Consider the following 24,903-nt stretch of genomic DNA (forward strand, 5'->3'; position numbering starts at 1 on the left):
GTTCTTGCCTATAATCCCAGCTATTTAGGAGGCTGAGGCAGGAGGTTCTCTTGAGGCCAGAAGTTTGAGAACAACCCGAGCAACATAGCGAGATACTGTCTCTTAAGAAAAAAAAAAAAGGGGGGCAGAATATTTTTCATCTCATTCTCTGAGGTCATCCTTACCCTGATACCAAACCAGAGAAAGTTGTTGAAAGAAAATAAAGCTACCAGCCAATATCCATCATGAATGGAGATGTAAAAATTCTTGCCCAAACTTTAGTAAATCAAATCCAACAATATTTAAAAAAGATAATACATTATGACTCTGTTAGTCTGTTTGCATTGCTATAAAGGAGTACCTGAAGCTGGGTAATTTATAAAGAAAAGAGATTTATTTGGCTCTCGGTTCTGTAAGCCATACCCAAAGCTTAGTGCTGGCATGTGCTTCTGGTGAGGGCCTCAAGAAGCTTACTACCATGGTGGAAGGCAAAGTGAAGTCAGCATGCCACATAGCATGTCATATGAGAGAGGAAGCAAGAGAGAGAGAGGGAGAAGATATCAGGCTCTTTTTAAACAACCGGATCTCACGTGAACTAATAGAGGAGGAACGTACCCATTATGACATGGAGAGCACCAACCCATTTGTGAGGGATCTACCCTCATGACCCAAACACCTCTCACTAGGTCCATCGCCAACATTGGAGGTTACATGTCAACATGAGATTTGGAGGGGACAAAACATCCAAACTATATCAATGACCATGTAGGGTTTATCCTGAGAATGCAGTGCTGGTTCCACCAAAAAAAAAAAAAAAAAAAATCCATGTAATTCATCATATTTCTATAAGATTATTTTAATTGAAAACAGAATCCAAAATCCATTCCTGCTAAAAACTCTTTTCAAGCTAGGAATAAAAAGGAACTTCCTCTACCTGATGAAGAGTATTTATGAAAAACTGTTGCCTAACATCATACTTAATGGTGAAAGACTGAGTGCTTTCCTCCTAAGATAAGGAAGCCGGGACATCTGTTCATCATCACTGCTATTCAACATTGTACTGGAGTTCTAGCCAGTTCATTAAGGCAAGAAAATGAAGTAGCAGTTCATTAAGGCAAGAAAATGAAGTAACAGGCAACCCTGTTTGAAAGGAGGACGTGAAACTGTCATGATTCACAGGCAATATGATTATCTATGCAGAAAATCCTATGAAATCTATACAAATGCTACCAGAACTTACAAACTGAGCTTAGCAAGATTATAAGATATTAAGATATAAGATCAGTGTACAAGAATTAATTGTATTTCTAGTTACAAGCAATATACAGTGGGAAACTGAAAAAAAATGATAAAACATCAAAAAACATGAAATACTTAGGATACATTTGGTGGAAGTGCAAGACTTTTACTCTAAAAATTTTAAATATCACCAAGGGAAATTTAAAGAGACCTAAGTAAATGGAGAGGTATACTGTGTTCATGGATCAGAAAACTCAAAACTGTTAAGATGTCATGTGTCCTCAAACTGTGGTATTGATTCCAGTTCCAATCAAAATTTTAGCAGGCTTTTTTTTTCCTTTCAGATAATACCAAACTTATTCTAAAATTTGTAAGGAAAGGCAAAAGACCTTAAATGGTCATAACTCACAAAAAGAAGGAAAAAAATTGAAGAAATTACACTACCTGATTTCAGGACTTACTGCTATAAAACTATAGTAATCAGTACTGCATATGTGATACTGGTGTGTAGATAAACAGATACGTTAATGGGAAGTGGAGTCCAGAGACAGACACACAGATGTGTTAAATTGATTTTTGCTCAAGATATTTTTGAGGAGAGTGTAATTTTCCCAAACAAGGTATTAGGACAATTTGATAGCCATATGCAAATAAATGAACCTCAATGCTTACCTCCTACCATATACAAAAATAACTCAAAATTGGCCAAGAACTAAATGTAAAAGGTAAAACTATAAAACATCTAGAAGAAAACAGCAACAAACCTTAGAGACTTCGATTTTGGTAAAAGTTTCTTAAATACAGCACAATAAACACAAACTATAAAAGAAAAAATCAATTGGGCTTTAGCAAAATTAAAAACTTTTCCTTTTCAAAATATACTAAAAAAATGAAAAACCAAACCACAGATGTGGAGAAGATATTTGTAAAACGTACATCCAACAAGGAACTATTAGGAACTATTATCTAGAATAATAACAATTCAAAACCAAAACCAAAACCTCTTATAACTCAATAATAAGGCACACAGCACAATTAAAAGTGGGCAAAATATTTGAACGGACACTTCACTAAAGAAGACATATGTGTGGCAGATAAGCACATTAATTAATACTTATCATTAGTCTTTAGTGAAATGGAAATTAAAACCCCAATGAGATTACACAACACATCCATAAGAATGACTGAAATTAAAAGGAGTAACCATAGCAAGTTTCGGCTAGGATGTGGAAGAATTGGAACTCTCATATACCACTAGTGGGAATATTAAAAGGAGCAACCACTTTGGAAGATGATTTATCATTTCTTTCCTTTTTTTTGGAGACAGTGTTGCTCTGTCTCCCCTAGGCTAGAGTGCAGTGGTGCAACCATAGCTCACTGCAGCCTTAACTCCTGGGTCAAGTGTTTCTCCTGCTTCAGCCTCCTGAGTAGCTGGGACTACAGACATCATCATGTCTTTTTTTTTTTTTTGAGACAATCTCGCTCTGTCGCCCAGGCTGGAGTACAATGGCGAGATCTCAGCTCACCGCAACCTCTGCCTCCTGGGTTCAAGCGATTCTCATGGCTCAGCCTCCTGAGTAGCTGGAAATACAGACACCCGCCACCACGCCTGGCTAATTTTTGTATTTTTAGTAGAGATGGGGTTTCACTATGTTGGTCAGGCTGGTCTCGAACGCTTGACCTCAGGTGGCCCAACCGCCTCGGCCTCCCAAAGTGCTGGGATTGCAGGTGTGTCTTTTTTTAATTTTTATTTTTGTAGAGACAGGGTCTCGCTATGTTGTCCAGGCTGGTCTTGAACTCCCGGGCTTAAGCGATCCTCCTGCTTTGAACTCCCGAAGTGCTGGGATTCCAGGTGTGAGCCCCTGCACTCAGCCAGCAATTTCTTAGAAAGCTAAACATACACCTATTGTATGATCCAGCCATTCCACTTCTAGGTGGAATGACAGTATGTGCCTGTGAGAATGAAAGTAGTTTCCTCCATGTGAATGTTCACAGCTTTATTTGTAATAGTGCAAGATTAAAAATGACCTTTAGCATAAAGAACATGTTTGTTTTTTTCTAGTTCCTTTGCAGGCATCTTTATGTGTCTTTTGGCTAAAGCTCTTATCTCACCAGAGTGTGTCTACTGTCTATCTGTCTTTCTGCCACTGTGGAAGGTAACTGCTTTAGTTCCCACCCTTCTCAGTGCTGCAGGAGGGGAATCAAGAGGGCAGGGTTCTGGTCCCAGCTCTTGACACCTTGGGCTGACCAGGCACTTCTTGAGACCTCAGTGTTCTCCATTGTCAATTGTAGGCATTAAATTATGTGTATTCTTTCATGAATGTTTTGAGCACATGCTGTGTACCAGGCACTATTTTAGGTTCTGACAACACAATGAAGAAAACAGGCTGTGGTCCCTGCCCTCATGGAAGCAGTTTGTGATAATTTGTTATGGGCCGGACATGGTCCTAGGTTTTGAGAGGACAGCTCATGTTTTCATCCTGAGGAATTTGTAAATTCATAGGAAATAGTGACAAAAATAAGTTAAAAGACAAAACTATAATCGTGAAACCTGTTATGAAGGAAACAATATCAGAGAAGACCCCCGCTTTAGAAAGGTTGTCAGAGGAGGTGGCACTTCTTAAATCTTTAAGATTTAAAGGCAGGAAGAGAATAGGTGCTTGCTGTGTCCTGGTCATTGTCTCTTCTCTCAGAAGTCTGGATTGAACATAAGACTGATTTGATTTCTTCAGTCGTAGACATCTCTAAATGATAGTAGCTTCATGGGGCCATCTGTTCTTCACCTCACGGCTTTCTTCTGGGAGTTTCATTGTCTAATTCAGGAAATATAAATGGCAATACATTAAATGGAATTAATTCTCCTTTCTGATGTTTAGTGAATACTTCTTTGGCCCATAATTCACAAATGATGGAGACACAAGAAGAATAAAATGAAGTACATATGTTCTGGTAAGCCTAAGCCAGAGGTTTCAAATTGGTATCTAGCAGGCAAATCCTGCCTCCAGAGAGGTTTCTTTTGGCCTATAGTGTTTTAAAAGTCAAGAAAGTTCACCTAAAAGCCTAGACTTGTAGCATTGCCATTTAAATCTTTAGATGTGGCCACTCCAGGCTCATGTTCCTACAGCACTGTGATCAGTCAGCACTGACCGGCAGAGCCCCCTTTGATGGGTGCATGCTCTCAGATCTCACTGCCCCTCCTTGTATGACCTGCTTCTCTTACCTGTTGTCACCTGTCTGGCCTCCAGGTGAATTTGTTTGAGTACGAATCATCTCAGGGTTTTTTTGTTTTGTTTTGTTTTGTGTTTAAATATCTCTGCCTGGGACCAGCCTACTGTGAGTCGGATCCACTCGTGCCAGGCTGGGTGATTCTGATGTGCAGCCGGGATGAGGACCACACTCCTAGGACCATAGCACTGGCTGGAAACGTACTTTTGTTACAGCATTCACCACTGGAGCACACGCTGTCATGTGTGGGCAGCTCCTCTTTTACTCTGTTCCTGGAATACCTGATAGTAGGTGCTTTAAATGCTTGTAACATAAATGAATAAATTATATTTTAATTTGATACCTATTTGATCTTGAAAAAGCATTTTTAAAAAACCCACATTTCCTGACCAGGTGTAGTGGCTCATGCCTGTAATCCCAACACTTTGGGGGTGAGGTGAGAGGATTGCTTGAGCCCAGGAATTTTAGATCAGCCTGGGCAACCTAGTGAAACCTGTCTCTATTAAAAAAAAAAAAAATGCCAGGACTATGGGCATGGTGCTGAGCGCCTGTAGTCCCAGCTACTTGGGAGGCTGAGGTGGGAGGATCGCTTGAGCCCAGGAGGTCAAGGCTACTGTGAGCATAATCACACCCCTACACTCTAGCCTGGGCAACAGAGCAAGACCCTGTCTCAAAAAACCTTCACATTTCCTAATTTAGATATGTGGATATTTTTTGTTTGTTTTAGTTTTCTTTAGTAGGTAACACATTCATGTGGTTTTAAGATCAAAGTGTAGAAAGGAATATAGTGAAAAGTCTCCTTTCCCCTTCTGGTCTCTGTCTGACCAGTGCACCACCCCCCTGCCCTCCCTACCCCCCACTCAGCAAGTACAAGCAAATCCCACCATAAATTCTCATTTTACCCCCTTTTTACTCAAAAGGTAGCTTCCTAAAAATAATGTTCTCTCATATCTCTTTAGCCTTGACGTAACTTGAAGATCTTATCATGTTAGTAGAGAGCTTCCTTCTTTTTCTTTTAACAGTTGAAAAGTATTTTTCATTGTTTGGGCATATTATGATTTACTTAACGAGTACCTAATTGAAGGACATTTGGACTTTTCCTAACATTTGCTGCTGTGAGCAATGCTGCAGTTAATACCCTTCTATGAATGTCATTTTACACACACACATGTGCGTAGTATAGTTCTATGATAATAAATTTCTGGCTGGGCATAGTAGCTCACGCCTGTAATCCCAGCACTTTGGGAGGCCAAGGTGGGCAGATTGCTTAAGTTCAGGAGTTTGAGACCAGCCTGGGCAACATGACAAAACCCCATCTCCACAAAAAAATGCAAAAAACGCTGGGCATGGTGGCATGCACCTGTAATCCCAGCTACTTGGGGGGTTGATGCAGGGGGATCACTTGAGTCTGGGAGGTCGAGGCTGCAGTGAGCCATGTTTGTTCCACTACACTCCAGTCTGGGCAGCAAAATGAGACCCTGCGTCAGTCAGTTAATCAATAAATTCATTCATTCACTCGTTGATTCTGAAGTGGAATGGCTAGGTCAAGGAGTATGTGCATATGTAATTTTGAGATAGATATATATATATACATATATATATACATTTCTCTGTTAGGTGTTGTACCAGTAGATCTTATTAATTAAAATTAGTACTGGCATTTGGAATATGTTTTTAAAAGAATATTTACTGTGTTTTGTTGTCTTTGTGGAGTTAGAGGAGTTATTTTGTTGGTTATATGAATTTTGGTAGAGTAATAAGATTGTTCTAGATCATTGGTTTCTACTAATGGCCAAAGACCCATAAGGGGCTCTCAGATTCATATGCTAAACAAACATCAGCTATATATATATATATGTCTCACACAAATGTATTAGTATATATTTTAACTATACATAGATACTGTTGTCTTTAATGAAATTAAACATTCTTTTAATAGTGTTACTGAAGTCCTAGTTCAGATAGTAACAACTCAACATCTTGTCAATAGCTCTAATATTTTAGGTGGTGATATGCTTTGGCCGTATCCCTACCCAAATCTCATCTTGCATTGTAGCTCCCATAATCCCCACCTGTCAGGGGAGGGACCTGGTGGGAAGTAATTGAATCATGGGGGTGGGTTTTTCCCATGCTGTTCTTATGATAGTGAATAAGTGTCATGAGATCTGATGGTATAAAGGGCAGTTCCCATGCACAGACCCTCTTGCCTGGCGCCATGTTAGATGTGCCTTTGCTCCTCTTTCACCTCCTGCCATGATTGTGAGGCCTCCCCAGTCCATTACACATTTTTTTAAATAGATTACCTAGTCTTGGGTATTTCTTTATAGCAGTATGAAAATGGACTAATGTAGATGGCCCTTGGATTTTGGTGATGTATTCATTCTGTGTTCAATCAGTTTTTTCAAGGTAACTTTGTAGATAGAGAAGAATAGAACCAAAAGACTGTGCATATTCTATGAGTGTCTATTTGCTTATTGTGTAATAAAAATAATCCTTCTCTTGTAGATGTCCCTTTAAGGACCAGCCTGCCACCACCATTCAGAAATTATAAATATGGTAACTATTTTTTTATTCTTTTAAAATATATATAAATACAATTTTGCATTAGTTTGTTACAAACTTAAATTTTGTTTTCAAAAATGACTAACTGTAAATAAAAACCAATTTGGAAGTTTATTTAGAAATACAGGAATGCTGGTATATTGCTCAAATGAATTGTAATAGTAAGGAAGTAGCGTATTTGCAAAGAATAGCATGTTTGCCAAAACTATGTTTAAAACGAGTTTCTCTGCCAGGTAATTAGAAAAGGAAAAATGATTGAAGACTAAGAATTAAAAGAAGGGATTTAACATTTTAAATGCCAATAATTTGAGCATGTTATATAGTAGTTTTATGTGTTACAATTGATGATTTAAAAATGGAGTAATAAGGCAAGAAGCTAGATGTCATTCATTATTTGTTATAAAGATGGCACAGTTATTAACCTTCAGCAGAGTGACACTCACCAAACTTTGAATTTGAGACTTCCTTTGAAAGGTATGATGAACCTAATAAATATTTCTGTTAATTGGTGAAGACATTTTAAAGTATAAATTTTTTATTACCTTAGATTATTTTTTTGGAGTGGCTTTTCATTCTGTTCTCTTTTGATAGAACAACTTATGACCTAAAATCCTTTGAAATCACAATCTTCGCCGTGTGTATGCATTTTAATATCCAGAAACTAATTGTGAGGTTATAAGGGGTAGTGAAGCAGAAGTTGAAGGCACTGAGTGGAAAGTACTTTGATTTATTGGGCTTAAAGAATTTACATACTCAATATTGAATAAGATAAAGGAATAAAAAGGATGATTAAGGTAAATATGAAACTTCTCAATTGTGGCTTTCAAGGCTTTCAAAGTATAATGTCTCAAAATATAGCCTTAAACTTGAATCAACTTACAGATGCCATTTTAAATTAGAATAGTTACATATGGTTTCCTTTTTCATAGTGTGTGTGTGTATGTGTGTGTCTATATGTCTATGTGCAAAGCTGTGTTCCATGTAAGTTCTTTTGAAAGAAATTTTAGATAATGAAAGCGTTAGAATATCCAAATTGCTAAGCATTATTGTGGTAGATAATGTACCTTTTAGACTATTCTATCTTATTAACATCCTTCTGCCCTAGTATTTCTATACTATTCAGATGAATTGGCAGAAAAAATGAATACATTTATTTGTGAAGAAATTATAGAACCACTCGAGTTTTGATAGACTTCAAGTGGCTTTGTCTGAACTTGGCTGTTTAACAATTTTCTGCTTTCTGTTGAACAAGAAAGGCTGCAGTGTTATTTTCACCTGTCATTGTCATCCGGGACCGCTACCTCACAGTCTGCGGGACAGAGCACTTTGTTAGGTATTAGGGAGTGGAAAGAGTGTGGAGTCAGATTTCAGTTTTGCCAGTTACTGTCTCCCTACCCTTTGGCAAAGGGCTGGTTCTCTCTGTCACCAAGAGCCTGAGATATCTCAGAGCCCTCCTCCCATTTAATTGGCATCCACATCTATTATTGATTTACCATGCATGCTACTTATTTTAAATCCCTATCACCTAGACATGACGCATGAGGGCACACAAGAATGTAGTTGTTGTACAGTGTGGGCTGCTCATCCCTCTCTGTTTCATAAAGCTGTGTGTGATGCTCCACAAATACAAGATGATATTTTTATGAGGTTGCTTTCCTCAAAGAATTTGTATTAAGAAAACAATGCCCACAGGTGTTGTTTGTGATAATTATGAGGATTATTTGAAAGAAGCAAGAACAAGAGAAGCAGCTTATTCAACACAGAAGGGGACAGTAATACATCTCTCTGCTGGTTTGTCATTTCTCCTTTCTTACCCACTCCTCAGGTCACACCCCTTTCTGTTGGAGAGAAAAATCTGGCAAAAACTTCTCTTCAAAACATTTCTTTTTCTGCTAAAATATGTAGCCGTTTAATTGTGTGTTCGCCAAACCTATTAGAGCAGCAGGATTTCTAGTTTAAAGGCTCATTAGCAAAATATATAGAACAGGATTAATATTTAGTAAGGCCAGACTATAGTTTTGCAGGTTGATTGCAACAGACTTTGAGCTCCTGTTATTTTAAAAATACTATTGGCTTCTCTCACTTGTCTCAAATAATAAACATATCTATAGTAAGAAAAAGGACATGATAGGTAATTCGGAATACTAGACAAGCTGAAAGTCAACTTTGTTTATTTTCTTACACACATTTTAAGCTTATTTTTAGTAATTACGGTTTATTTACATCCCTAATATGCCTATTTTACTTAGGTTAGATTTATTTTTATTTCTTAGGAATACAGAGTTACTGAGGATTATGTTGACCTTGTATAAAAAATTACAAGGCCAGGTGCAGTGGCTCATGCCTGTAATCCCAGCACTTTGGAAGCTGAGGAGGGTGGATCACCTGAGGTCAGGAGTTCGAGACCTGGCCAACATGGTGAAACCCTGTCTTTACTAAAAATACAAAAATTAGCCAGGTGTGGTGGTGGGCACCTGTAATCCAGCTGCTCGGGAGGCTGAGGCAGGAGAATTGCTTGAACTTGGGAGGTGGAGCTTGTAGTGAGCCGAGATCATGCCACTGTACTCTAGCCAGGGCGACAGAGCAACACTCCATCTCAAAAAAAAAAAAAAAAAAAAAAAAATTGTAATAGATAACTGAAAGCTGACTATTTAAAATAATGAGCAAATTCAGAGTGCTAGTTCTTATCTAGATAGCCACCTTATTGTGTATTATGAGAACATAGTTAAATAAGGTCTGTTTTAAAAATAGATCCTTTCATTTCCTGTCACTGTTGGAATTCCTTGTTACAACGTGATTGATAGAAATGAGTTTTAGTTTAAGTTTGGGAGTTTATTCAATAATACATTGTAATCATAATGCATTAATTAAATGGTTAAATAAAAACGAGTGAAGAATTGGAAACTTCTTGGGTTAAATAAAAACGAGTGAAGAATTAGAAACTTTCTGAATTTCAACCTGTTGAATGCCTGCGTAGATTATGTAATTAAGGGCTGATTGTTGCTCAGTTAGAATTTTACCCAAGTGTGGAGAAATGACTTACTGGAAGTGCACAGTGTAGCCTGACTTCAAGATAAACAAATTAAGGAGTGAAGTTGGGTTTGAATAGAGCAGATTAAATGGTGTGAGCCTGTGCAGTATTTGCAAACCAAGAGACAGATATTGATATTCTTGGGGCATTAGCAGCCTTGCTCAGATTACCGGTGGTCCTAGATACAGTGTTTGAATTCTGAGAGTGGCAACACCTGTATCATCATTTGCTCTCTTGTCATTATATCTCATCTGAATAGATTTTTTTGAACTGCATTTGCTAATGTCTATTTTAAGGCTTTTTTTTTTTTACATTATTTGCTAATCCTGTTCTGTAGCGACTCCAAAAAAACAAGGTACAGTAATCTGATTTGCTTGTCTTCCATTCTAAGAAAAAATGTGCTGAGTTGACAAAAAGTTCTGACACACACTGCTGTGTGTCAAAGACCAAGGCTTTAAAAGATAAAGATCTTTTACTTCAGTTTTAATGATCTACAGAAGTAATTTTTCTTTTACTGTATAGTATATTTCTAAACGAGTCTGGTTATAAAACAAGGACTTACATTTCTCAATTTTGTAGCCACTCTCCATTCATTTTAATAATTTGAAGTTTAGAATAAACTGTGTAAAAAGATAACTTGCTTTTTTCTTTCAGATACACTAAAGATTATTCATCAAGCACATAAATCAAAGGTATGTTCCACAGGTACAGTATCTGGAACATAGCAAGTAATCAATGTTGGTTGAATTTGTGAATAAGTGAATGAATACATGTACATCTAAAATATTTCCCATTATAATAGCGCTTTTTATTTTGTAGGTACTCTTTCTACTGCCTTAGCTTTTTCATTGAAGAAAAATAAGCTATTTCCCTGTTAGTAGTAGGTCCTTTTTTAAAAAGTATTAATTAAAAAAAAGTATACCATATTTTGTTCATCAAGCACATATTTAACATAAAATAAGCATAAAACTTGGAAAAGTAATTTCAATTTACAGATGAAAGAAACTGCTTAATATCTGGCAATCCAGTGTCTTTTATTTTCTTAATTCTATACCAGAACAAAAGGACCAGACGCAGACACAAATAATTCACTCATTCTAATTTGATTCTTGCTGTGTATAAGAGAAGGCACAGAACTGTGGCTCTGGGAACACACCTTTTAGCTCCACCAAGGCCGCGGCCTGCGATCCTGAAGTTGTCTCACCTTTCCCAAAGAGAGCTGTTTATTTATGGGTTTGTTGTGTGTTTATATTTCTGTTTTTTTACTTTTTTAAAGTAACGTTTTTATGAAGCCACAATCAAAGACTTGTTTATCATACAGACAGAGCAGAGTGATCTTTTTTTCTTTAATCTCAGTGGCCTTCTATAGAGTCCTCATTAAAGCAGTAATCTTCCTGTATTATATAAACTACTCAAGAACAAGATACTATTTGTCATAGCCCAATACCTAGCACAATGCCTGGCTCATAGGAGTTTTTCCATAACAATTTTTGAATGAAGTATTTATTCATTCATTTTATTTCATTGTCTTCTGTAGTCGTAGATGTACTCCATACACTCAGTCACCTTTCAGATAAATGCGTATCACAGATCACAAGAAAATGGTATGAGGGTATGTCTGTTGACCATTGATTAGTAACTGTGTTTTAAAGTTTATTTTATTTAAAAAATTTTTTTGTGGCTTAAAACAACACACATTTATTCTCCTACAATTCTGGAGGTCAGAAGTCCAAAATCAGTTTCACTGAGCAAAAGTCAAGGGTTTAGTAGGGTTGGTTCATTCTAGTAACTTTATTTTTTATACCAAGGATCGTATATGCCAGTTTTACAATATCCATTGTGAAATGCCTCAAAATGTCATGCTCACACGTGTCTGGGGCTGTGGTATGGAATCTGCCCTTTTGATTGGTACTAGAATATATGGCCACCGCATTTGGACTTGGTCCAATTTCTCTCCTCTGGGACAGGAATGTTTACAACCTCGTTCCTAAAATGTAGAGAATAGGTAATGTTCTGTATTTTTATGTATTATATACAATATATCTAAAATACAAATATAAATATAAAATAAAGTTAAAATAAAACAATACGCTCTTCGAAAAGGTAGTAAAGCAAAGTGAGTCCCCATTCTCCATTCATTGCTGCATGTTCTACGTCATTTGGCTTTTCATATGCTCATGTTTCCAAAAAGGAGTAAGTAGTAAATTATTCCTTTATCTTAGTGAAGACATAGTTCATCGTGTTCAAATTATCAGTATTATAACATTTTAAAAATCTGGAAATATCCTGTCATTGGAAGACAAAACAATCTTAGAATTGTTACTTATATTTAAGACATATGTTTCACACTGGCAGGTTCTAGTTACAAAATTAGGGCTTGTTTTTCCAGTTGAACAATGTATTTGTTTAAGGGAGGATTCCCAAAACAATTAAGTCACTCAGAGTGCTTCTGGAATCTGGCTTTATAAACTTTCATCCAAATCATAACAATGCTAGTTAAGATGCCCTGGGGATGGTTCTGCAAGTTTCTGCTTCAACTTTTCTAAGGGAAGAGTTCAATATATTTTCACAGATACAGTTTTAAAACTTCAGAGAAACTTCATCTACATGTCCTCATTTGTGCCTTATCCAGTTCACAGTCACTTTTCTCATTTCCAAGTTATTGTTGTTCTTTCATTTTCTATTCCCCATCTGCAGGGCCTGTGGCATTGCTGGCTTGGCCTGTCAGTGTTCCAACTCAGCTGTAATTTTAATCTCCTTCGTCAGCCGAAAGGAGAGACTTCTAAATAATTCCTTTGTCTTAATGAGCTCATTCATAAAAGGCATTTTCCCCATTTCCCTAATTTTCTGGGCTTAGAGACTTTCCTAATTGCAGTTACTACATATCCTCAGAAATTTCTTCCCATTCCTACAATAAAAAGACTGACTGGATACCTTCCCACCAGAGCCTCCTCTGTGTGTGTATGTGCATGCGTGCGCGCGTGCACGCATGTGTGTGTGTGTATTATGGATGGTAATCAGTGGTCTGTTTATAAAGTCAGAATAATTTCAATTAAAAAGATTGAAATAAAAACTTTAATTTCCATTTCATATGTGGAAGTCATATCCTGGAACAAACTTTATAAGAAATGTGCAAGGTCTTTAAAAAGAAAACTTAAAATGCTGCTGTCCTTCCTCACCCCTCACCACACACACACTTGAAAATATGAATCTAAACTCTGGGATTAATTTTTCAGACCCATTAAAGTGAACTCCTCTCAAGATCTGTGCATTTTATTGTGTGAAACTGTACTTCAACTTAACAACAAAACAAAACCTGCTATGAGAGTTCCAAAATAAGACTTCAGTAGAAATGCTTAGGATATTTTGGATAGGAAGATACAACAGCGTAAAATCAGTTCTCTCTTAATTTACATATTTAATGCTGCCCCAATAAAATACAATACTTGTGTTTATATGTAAACTAAATAAGCTGATTTTAAAATCAGTATGTAAAAAATAAGAATAATCAGGAGAACTTTGAAAAAGAGAAATGAGAGTAATTAGCTCTAACATATAAGACATGTTATAAAACGATAGTAATTAGAACAGTATGGCACTGTCACATGAACTGGTAGTTTAAGGGCACAGAATTAAAAGTTCCAAAATAGACCCCAATATTTCCAAATATGGAAATTGAATGTATAGTAAATATGGCATTTCAAGTTTGTAAAGAAAAGATGGAGGGTTCAATAAATAGTATTTGAATAACTGCATAAACATCTAAAAAACAGCTAAGTTGAATCCATGTATTTTTCTTTATGCCAAAATAAATACCCCTTGGATTAAAAAATTAAACCCATAGATGAGGATAGAGATGAAACAGATGGAACATGACTTGATAATTTGTTCAAGTTGGGTCCTGGGTACAGGGCAGGGGGTTTATTACACTATTCTGTATCTATTGTATATTTGAAATTCTCCATGATGAAAAATTCAAAAAATGAAATTCATAAAAATATTTGAAGAGAACAGGGAATTTAAAAAATCTTGGAGTGAAGAAGGGCTTTCTAAATATGACAGAAAACTGAGAAACGATACGAGATTGATACATTTTACTTCACTCACTAATTTATTTATTCCACGAAAATTCATTTAACATCTTCTGTGTAAAAAAAAAAAAAAACCACTGAGGAAAAGCAAGGAACAAATGAAAAGTGGGGGAAATTTTTCTAACTTACAGAAAAGCCTGAATTTCCTTAGCATATGAAGATGCTCTAGACTCTACAACTCTATTGGATAAATTAGCCTACAATTCCATTAAAAAATACAAAATATTCAGAATTTGAAGCATAATAAAATACAAATTAAGACTATACTTAATCCACACCTGCCAGATTGGCAAGGATCAGAAGGCTTTGCTAACATACTGTGTTGGGAGGGTGTGGGAAACAGGTCCTCTCAGTGGTCCCAGTCCTCTCTGGAGAACTAGATAGCTGGTGGATGGGGATTGGAAGGAGACTGACTTCACTTTCTATTCATATGTGCTTGGAGAACTTTGTATAATGAGTAGATATTACTTATTCTTTTTTTTTTTTGAGACAGAATCTCACTCTGTTGCTCAAGCTGGAGTGCAGTGGCATGAACACAGCTCACTGCAACCTCTACCTCCCAGGATCAAGATATCCTCCTGCTTCAGCCTCCTGAGTATCTGGTAGTATAGATGTGTGCCACCACACCCAGCTAATTAAATAAAACTTTTTTTTTGTAGAGATGGGGTCTTGCTATCTTGCTCAGGCTGGTCTCAAACTCCTGGGCTCAAACAGTCCTCCTGCCTTGGCCTCCCAAAGTGCTGGGATTACAGACTGTATTACCTATTCTAAAATGATTTTTTGAGTAAAGTATTTTTTCTTTTAATCTGTATGCTCTGGAGTTTTAAGCCCCTGTGCTCTGCAGTGAATGAGGTCCATAAACCCTGCGTGGCTTGGGCTTCTGATTTGGCTGCTGAGAGGCCATTCTGTTGACTCTCTGTCTCAGCTGTATTCTACAAATAGAATATGTTGCTAAACAGGTGTGTTCTGGTTGACAAGTGGCGCTGTGTGCCACTAGTGGTCATCTCTTTGTGCTATTTAGGGGCAGATAGCAACTTTTTTTTTTTTTTTTGAATGGAGTCTCGCTCTGTCACCCAGGCTGGAGTGCAGTGGTGCAATCTCGGCTCACTGCAAGCTCCGCCTCCCAGGTTCACGCCATTCTCTTGCCTCAGCCTCCTGAGTAGCTGGGACTACAGGCACCTGCCACCGCACCCGGCTAATTTTTTTGTATTTTTAGTAGAGACGGGGTTTCACCGTGTTAGCCAGGATGGTCTCGATCTCCTGACCTCGTGATCTGCCCGCCTCGGCCTCCCAAAGTGCTGGGATTACAGGCATGAGCCACCGCGCCCGGTCAATAGCAACTTTAAATTTTCACTTGTATTTATGAGTCTCACTGGATTTGTAAATATCACTGGAGAGCACTCTCGTTTACCCCCACCCCAAATCACAGAGAAATATTCCAATTAATGTGACATGGAACCAGATGTTTTTTAGCTTGGGCAAGGTTTTTAGATATGTAGACTTTTGGCTGTTTGAAGTATACTTGTGGCCAGGTGTGGTGGCTCATGCCTGTAATACCAGTATTTTGGGAGGCCAAGGTTGGAGGATCACTTGACCTCAGGAGTTTGAGATGAGCCTGGGCAATATAGTGAGACCCCGTATCTACTAAAAATAAAAAATATTAGCCAGGCTTGGTGGCACATGTATGCAGTCCCAGCTACTCAGGAGGCTGGAGATGGGAGGATTACTTGAGCCTTGGAGACTGAGGTTGTAGTGAGTCATAATCACGCCACCGCACTCCAGCCTAGGTGACAGAGTGAGACCCTGTCTCGAAAAACAAAACAAAAAAAGGAAGTATACTTGCTTCTCTCAGAAGTCAGACTGGCCAGAGCTGGAAGCTCAGCTCTGTTGCTGACCAGGTTAGGATCGCAGAAGATGATGATGATGATGCAGCAAAAGAACAGTGACAGCTAAGAGAGAGTGCTCACCCTGCGGCCAGCACTGCTGAGGGTTTATATGCCCCATTCTGTCACCCTTACCACAGGTGATGAGGAAGGGGCCTCTCCTCCCCTTTTCTACCGATGAGGAAATTGAGTCCTAGAGAGGTTGTGTAGCTTGTTGAGAACACACAGCTGGGTGCTGGTGGAGTCTGGATTTGCATCCTGATCTGACTTCACGCCCATGCCACAGAACTCTCCCCACTGCTTTATGTGGTGCATGCACTCGGCAGGACCTCACTGTGCCTCTGTTCACTGCCCTCATTACGGCCAGGGCAGTGGAATCTACTTAGATTATTGCTGTGCTCAAAGTTACAACTCTGTGTCTTTGAGAAGTCTCACCAAACAAACCCATGTAAGTACTGATAAAATGCAGATTTTCTTTTTTTTTTTTTAGACAAATGAACTTGTGTTGAGTTTGGAAGATGACGACAGACTCCTGCTGAAAGAAGACAGCACTCTGAAAGCAGCTGGAATCGGTGAGGAAGGGGGCCTTGTGTTGCTGGAGGGGAAACACTCTGCCAGCCTATCCTGAGGCCTGGCTGATAGTATTTGGATAATTCACTGGAAAGTAAATGCCGTCCTTGGCCCCCCTGACACTGCCCGGTAACTGTTCAGAGGAGGAGGATGAGAATGATGTGCATTCCGATCTCTTGACTGAGGACATTCGGTGTCTGCTCTCCAAATATGCAGAATGCAAATGACTCTTTTCAGAAAGTATGCTCAGAATTCTCCTGAGGGTCATTTTAAGTGACGGGTTGTTAGTACCATGTCTACTTACTCTTATCCTTGTCACTTGAGCCGATGGTTGGAGAGAAATGGACATAGTGAGAACTAATGAGGAATAATGAAACGCGTTGTTGGTATCACATTCAGTGTAGTTTTTGATAGTCTTCCGAATCACTCAGGGCCCACCAAGGCATGGAATTTAAAATAGGAACCTGGTGTGTGCAGCTGAAAAGTACCTGATTGGGCCTTCCAGCCTAGAATGTGCATGTGGTTTTATTCTAAATAAATGTTATGTGACCTGTTTTGTGACCATTAGATGTCACTGTTATTCTATGTATATGTACACCTAAAGCTGATCTGGCAGGAGAGGGAGTGGAGATTGTCAGGGAGGTCTGAGTGGTTAAAGGCAGTGTGCCCATGACACACCTCTGCGGTTGGTGACAGATGCAGTGTCACAAGCCATGCTTCTTCTTAATTATTTATTAATTAATTTATTTTTTGAGACAGAGTCTCACTCTGTCGCCCAGGCTGGAGTACAGTGGTGCAGTCTCGGCTCACTGCAACCTCCATCTCGCGGGTTCAAGTGATTCTCCTGCCTCAGCTTCCTGAGTAGCTGGGACCACAGGTGTGCACCACCACGCTTGGCTAATTTTTGTATTTTTTTAGTAGAGACAGGGTTTCACTATATTGGCCAGACTGGTCTCGAATTTCTAACCTCAGGCGATCTGCCTGCCTCAGCCTCACATTGTTCATAATTATTTATATGCACTTGTTAAGGAACATGGTTAGTGAGGTGCACACTGGGAGTCTCAATTTTTTTTTGACGAGTATTATTTTGAGTTACTTTAATCACATGTATCAGGAATTTACTTCTGATTCATTCATGTGACGAGCATGAATTCCTGACATAGATCTTCCGAGTTAAATAGGATCTTAAATAGCATGTTGTGAAATCTTAGACTTGATTTCTGTGTTGACGTCTACAATATTTGCTAGAATATTCTTGTCTTTCCATGTTATGAATATGTAAGGTTGTTATTTTGAATAATGATTTTAAATTTGGCATTTGTTTCTTTAAATGCTATTATATTATTGTAGCAGGTGGCACCTTTGTGATTGGGGCATGTAGCACCCATAAGGTAGCCCTGCTTGTTGTTAAAGCATAAAGCATAATAAATACTACAGACTGATATTAACAGACAGCTCCATGGAAAACACCGGAAAATCCAAAAACGAAAAAAAGGGTAATATTTCACAGGATGATAAAGTTGGCATTTCAAAGAAGTGAGGAAAGAATGATTTAGCCAGAAAATTATGTCAAGCCCATTGCCAAAGCATTCAGGAAAATAAAATTCAAACTTGTATCTCATCTCTGTTTTTATTACAAAATAAATTCTAGATGGGTTAAATGTTATAATGTAAAAAAATTTTTTAAAAAGAAAGTGTAGTTCAGTAATTTCATAATCTTGGGAAGGAGAAGAGTTTTCCAAGCATGAGCTCAAAGACAGAGGCCATAAAGGGGGAGAAGTGATAAATTTGACTACATATAAACTAAAAAGTGTAAACACAGTTAAAGGAGAAACAATAAACTTTGAAAAATATCTGCAGCATATACAACAGATAAAAAGTTATTAGCCTGGGGTCGGGCGTGGTGGCTCATGCCTATAATCGCAGCACTTTGGGAGGCTAAGGCGGGAGGATCACTTGAGGTCAGGAATTTGAGACCAGCTTGGCCAACATGGTGAAATCCCATCTTCACTAAAAATACAAAAATTAGCCAGGTGTGGTGGCACACGCCTGTAATCCCAGCTACTTGGGAGGCTGAGGCACAAGAACGGCTTGAACCTGGAAGGTAGAGGGTGCAGTGAGCTGCGATCATACCACTGCACTCCAGCACAGCACTCCAGCCTGGGCAACAGAGTGAGACTGTATTTCAAAAAAAAAAAAAAAAAAAAAGAGAGAAAAAAAGAAAAAGAAGTTACTAGCCTGACTTTATAAAGAGCCCTTGTAATTACTATGAAAAAGAAAAATTCTATTGATAGAAGAAATAACTCACATATAAAAAATAGCTCCACCTTATTAGGAGAGAATGAGTACTTATTAGAAATGAGTACATAGATACTGTTTTATGTAGTAGAGTCTAGTGTTAAGACTCTAGTCTGGGGCCGGGTGCAGTGGCTCATGCTTGTAATCCTAGCAGTTTGGGACGCCAGGCTAGTGGATCGCCTGAGGCCAGGAGCTCTAGATTAGCCTGCACAACATAGTGAGACCTCATCTCTATAAAAATAACAGTGAGAGTCCAGAGCCAGAGTGCTTGGGTCCAAAACCTGATTCTGTCTTTTACTGTCTGGGTGACCTTGGACAGCAGCAATTGTTATAAGATTAGCAGACATGAAAAAAGTGGCATTGTCCAAGGGAGTTCAAGGTGTAGGAAAATGGATACTCTTATACCACCGTCGGGAATGAATATGACCTTGAATTTTCTGTGGGTCGGTTTGACCAATAAGACTTTCTCAAGTTTGAATTTCAGTGATACTTGTTTCTAAGCCAACAGGGACAAGCTGTGAGGTTGTGCTAGGTCTTCAGAGGGGTGGTGGGGTTAGCCCTGACCTTCCCTGTATGTGAAGCACTGATGTAGAGCTTGATTTATTGAATAGAAATAGAACATACTGTGTGATACCATTATTGTTTGGGTTTTTTTGTTTTTGTTTTTGTTTTGAGACCAGAGTCTTGTTCAGTCACCCAGGCTGGAGTGCAGTGGCACAATCTCGGCTCACTGCAGCCTCCACCTCCTGGGTTCAAGCAAGTCTCCTGCCTCAGCCTCCTGAGTAGCTGGGATTATGGGTGTGCACCACCATGACCAGCTAATTTTTGTATTTTTTAGTAGAGACCGGGTTTTGCCGTATTGGCCAGGCTGGTCTCGAACTCCTGACCACCTGCCTTGGCCTCCCAAAGTGCTGGGATTACAGGCGTGAGCCACTGTGCCCGACCCCATTATTGTTTTAAAATGTTTAAAGTATACGTGTAAGATTATTGTTTATGCATATATGGAGAAAAGATCATACGCCAAAATTATAGAAATGGTTTCTTGAGGTGGTGGCATTGCCAGTAACTTATATTCTCCTTTCTTTTCTGTATTATCTAATTGTTTTTATGGTGATTTAAAAATTTTTCTACAGTTTACATGTATTCCTTGTCATTAAAGGACCAATTTTTTTTTTAAAGTATGAACCCATGAAGTTGGGGAAAATTGGTTAGAATGAAGGCTGTGTACTTTGCTTGCTTTCTGGCTTTCTGTAAGCCTCTTATCCTCTCTGAAACTCTATTTTGTTTTCTGTAAAAATAGAATAATGAAACCTATTCTAGAAGGTTGTCATAAAGGTTGTGTAAAACAATGAAGGCATCGGGAGTGATGTGTGTAAAAGGCCCTCAGGAACAACTGCTTTGTTTGGAAACTGTCCTGGAGAAGGCAGTTGGCAAATGTTTTGACTTTACTAAAATATTGAGTTGTTGGTCCTGTGATTAATTTCAAACTGACTTATGTAATGAACCATCTGTAAAGGTGAGAAGCAAATCCCTCTTTTTGTCCTCTTACTTTAAGGCTATTGGTTCTGGATCAGAGTCAGATTATTTTCCCAGATTCTCCACTCATTTCAGGGTGGTATGAGGACTCCAAACTGCCCTCCGAACTCCGAACTCCAGCAAGCCAGCAACCCTGGGCTCGGAGTGATTTAGGTCCCTGCAGGGAGCGATTTTCTCTTTGTTATCTAGAGTGGTGTTGCTATGCTCTTGGGGACAAGCTGAGGTTATACCTGGGGAAGGAGATGAGGGTACTTGGAGAGCAACAAAGAATTCTAGTGAGAATTGAGTTGTGAAAATGATACTTGAAATGTGATTTTTTTTTTTTTTTTTTAAGACAAGAGTCTCGCTCTGTCACCCAGGCTAGAGTGCAGTGGCGCGATCTCGGCTCACTGCAACCTCCACCTCCCAGGTTCAAGTGATTCTCCTGCCTCAGCCTCTGAGTAGCTGGGATTACAGGCATGTGCCACCATGCCCATCTAATTTTTGTATTTTTAGTAGAGACGGGGTTTCGCCACGTTGTCCAGGCTGGTCTTGAACTCCTGACTTCAAGTGATCCGCCCGCCTCGGCCTCCCAAAGTGCTGGGATTACAGGCATGAGTCATTGTGCCTGGCCTGAAATATGTGATTTTTCTAGGGAATTTTCCCTCCCTCAGTGCCGTGTCTAGTTAGATTTTTAAGAGGTTTAAGAGAAAAATTCGAAGTCATCTCTGTCTCCCTTTTCACTACTTGATCTTGCTGTAGAGCTGTCACTCTGTTATCACAGCCAGTTGCCATGGGAATAATGCCAGGGTGACAAATTTATTGTTAGGACTTTTCTGCAGTAGTCATGAAAGGAAAAGAAAGGCTGCAAGTGGGGAAATTAGGGGAAAAAAACGTGTTTGAAGATTTCTTTTCTCAGGGAGAAATTCTCTAGTTCATCCTTTGGCTTTTTATCTGCACTGCAGATCCCTGTGGAACATTCTACACCTGACGTCAGTGGAAGTTTTTGCTTGTGGACCCAGTACGAAAATACGTACTTAAAAAAGATTTGCTCAGTAGAAGCAAGAAGAGACTTTTACCTAGAAATGTTACTTATAATTTTTTGTCAGCAATTGTAGTTTTATGGGCTAATTCCCCTAAGTAATAAATTTACATGTAAGCTTTTTTTTTAAGTGTTATTTTCTCTCTTTCATTTTGCTACATTCTACTACCGTTGTCTTTCCAATCTGGTCTGGTTTAAAAGAGAAATTGTGGCCGGGTAGCTCTTCCAAAGCCAGTTGTGTTTCATTGGAAACATTTTAAAACAAGATACAGTGGCCAGACTGTTAAGTGTTTATCTGAGGGAAGCATTCTCGGCAAGCCAGGTCCTGTAATAATTCCAGAACTCCCTCGTGGTTTGTTTTCATTTTGCGTGTCACTTCTGGCATCTGCCCCCAACCAGAACCCTGTCGTTCACGCCTCGCCCCTTTGGGTGATCTTGTCTGTACAGCTAATATTGTGGGATTCTGTGTCTCCCCCTTCTCTTTCGGCATGATGTTTGATTTGTGTTTCCTTAAGGCGTGGGTCCCCTTCCCTTTCTTTTTCTGGGTAGCAATATTTGAGGTCATGCGTGTTTTCTTCCTTCGAGAGTATGTTGTGGTGGCCGTTCTTCACTCTTACATAGAAACAGTGATAATCTGGTTACTCGGTAATGTGGGTGTCGGACCCAGGAAACTGGAGGATTCCAGAAGCAGGACTCAGAGTGAACCTCTGTAGAGTGTTTCCCGTTTTACCTCCCAACACCATGGTGGAAATTACAGGCATGTACCCAGTCTATCAAAGACTGAGGTTTTTTTTTTGTTGTTGTTGCTGTTGTTGTTGTTGTTTTTTTTTTGGCTAGTTGTTTTCTTCAAACTGTAGTTTGAAATCTTCTCTGCCAGCAGATCCAAAACAAATATTTGAAGCAAGTCATGAAATAAAAGGCACAGCACTTGGGACCTTTGTTGGTGGTGAAAACTTAGAAATATAACTCAGCTGCGAGCACAGCTTTGAATGATTTGTAGATTAGGATTTTGTGACATTTGGGAGGATAGGCTATACTCCTAGAGTGGGAGAGAGGGTGAAACTTTGTCCTTTTGGTCTCAGATTGCCACAGAAGCCACACCTCGCCCTTCCTGTATTTTTTTGTCAACAGTGTGCAGTTATTGTCACATGGCAGCCTCCAAGATTGTGGATTTTCTGTACCACAAAATCAGTGCGCATGTCTCAGGCTCCTTTTTCAAGACAACAGAGGCTGTGCCTCATACTACATTGGTGCTGACTAGCATGAGGCTAGGGACTCAGAACATATGGATAAATCCTTGTTGATAGATGAATTTGTTGAGATAAATTAGTTTAAGAGTTTAAATACATTGCATTTAATTTTTCTTGGGATTTTATACTTCAAATCGATTGTTCTTATATTCTTTCATTTAAAGTCATTATCATTATTTTCCTGTTAAAGTGGTGTGTGTGTGTATCTTGTCTGTCTGTGTGTCTGGAAGCATTACAAAATGATTAATTTTATATCCAAAGTTTGAAAGCCCTGGCTTGTGTTTATTTCATTAAACTTGAACATCAGTATTAAAAGGATCCTACAAATGTATTTGGAGGGTTCTTGGTTTCATTTGATAGTAAGACGAAGGGATGAAGTGGCAGTGTATTTATTGGATTTTAGATTGCACATTCATTTCAGATTCCCATGCCAAGGCACTCTGCACCTGACTGCACTGCCGCCTGCAGCACATTTAATTTAAAATCAGGTGCCCTGGGGGACCAGCACAAGGTAGACTTCCTGAGGGTTCATCCCCAGCCAGTTTTAAAGGAGCCATTTTAAATAGTATTTGGGAAGCAGGAATTTAAGGGATAATGGTGGAAAGTGATTATGTAGAAACCTTAAAAATCATTTATAATTGGTTTTCACATAAATTGGCAAACAAATTTGCAGCGTAAGTCCCTGAAATTCTCTGAAACATTTTCCACAGTGTCTTACAGATGTAAGAAAACATTATATTCTACTTCTGCTTAAGGACCACATTACTAAAATTTAAAACCCATTTAATGTTTTACTTTTGAATGTTTGGAGTAAATTTTAATTTGTGTGTTTTCCAATTTGTTAAGGGTGAAAATTTTTTTAAATCAACCTGAACTATTATAGTTTAACCCATTTGTTTACCTAGATTTCCTGAAAAGAAGTGCAGTCATCTGAAAATAAAATCTTTACACTGCAGGCTCTCATTTTGAGTCCACATTATGAGAGCTAGCATAAATGCCTTATGTAAATAATGGATTGATGTTTAAGTTAACTGGACCCAAGAGAACCTGTGTGTCAAAACAGAACTGCTTAGTCCTTGCTTTCCAGCAGCTTCTCTGAACCTACTATTGCTGAAGAGCCACACAACATATTAGTTTCTCAAAAGGGGTTCAGATAAATGTCAACTGCAGTAAGTGAAAATTGTAATTACAGTTAGCGTGGATTGAGCGAAGTGCTGTGTGGGCAAAGCGCTGTGTAAAGTTATGTATGTAAATAGCACATCACAGATAAAACCTTGCTCTGTGATTATTAAGAACAAGGTGTCTTTTGCTCATTCTCCATTAGAAGGTTGATTAGAATCACTTGCAAATTATATACGTCTACCTCTGGGCATGCTTTCCTTCAAAAAAAGGAAACCCCAGGAGCTTTTTCTATAAAGGATAGATTTCCAAATATCTTTGAATATTGAAGTTTTTGAAGCTCTCTTTCTTGATTTTCTTTTTCCCACTGATTCCAAGTGTGGAGGAGTCTTTTACCCATTCTTTTAGATGCCACTTTCTTGTAAAATTTAACTGTACCTTAACTTACTGTTTGCACAGGGTGCATCTTTTTACAGCCCCTCCTTATTGATCTCTAGTTTCTCTGTGGTGTATCCCCCACAGGCTCCTTGTCATGCGAGGTTGCAATCTGATTTTCATCTACTCAGATTAAATTTAATCTTGAAGATATAGTAGAGGACTGGAATGAGGATCTGTGACTATGGGTGGCTTTATTTTCTTCTTTTGACATTTGTTTATTTTCTGTAATGAGCATGGGTAGCTTATGATTAACAAACATTAAATTTGATATTCTTGAAAACAGCAAAAACATTTTTAATGAAATGGCATGCTAATCTCATTAATTTCATTATTTTGTGATAAAGTCTAATGATGAGATGAGAGTTGTAAACTAAGAGATCAGTGGTAATCCTTGGCACCCTTTCTTATTATCCTATTTATTTGACTTGGAGAGTTTTACTTGTCTGTTTTTAGAGAGTATGTTAATTGAGTGCTCAGTATGCATTACGAATAATCTTGTCTGTTTTCTTGTGGAGATTCTGAAGGCCCTTTTGCTCTTTCTGTAAAAGCCAAGTAGACTGTATTAACTTCTGGTTTAATTTGAAAAATGAATGTGGAACTTGTTGGCACAACACCTTAAAGAACTGCATGTTTAATAATTGGAAGGCTTTCTATCAGATTT

The 24,903-nt window shown here is 38.5% G+C and overlaps 1 protein-coding gene across 6 annotated transcripts in view; it reads left to right on the plus strand.

Annotated features, from left to right (window-relative positions):
- C11H2orf76 (chromosome 11 C2orf76 homolog) overlaps nucleotides 1–24,903 on the plus strand; it is an 89,304-nt gene that overhangs the window by 42,165 nt on the left and 22,236 nt on the right. For all 6 annotated transcript variants that reach the window (XM_054548600.2, XM_054548601.2, NM_001131970.2 and 3 more), the window contains 3 exon segments: nucleotides 6,949–6,999; nucleotides 10,691–10,728; nucleotides 16,501–16,582. In XM_054548600.2, the coding sequence (XP_054404575.1) occupies nucleotides 6,949–6,999; nucleotides 10,691–10,728; nucleotides 16,501–16,582 (171 nt within the window).

This window comes from Pongo abelii, chromosome 11, assembly GCF_028885655.2.
Source record: "Pongo abelii isolate AG06213 chromosome 11, NHGRI_mPonAbe1-v2.0_pri, whole genome shotgun sequence".
Classification (NCBI taxonomy): Eukaryota; Metazoa; Chordata; class Mammalia; order Primates; family Hominidae; genus Pongo; species Pongo abelii.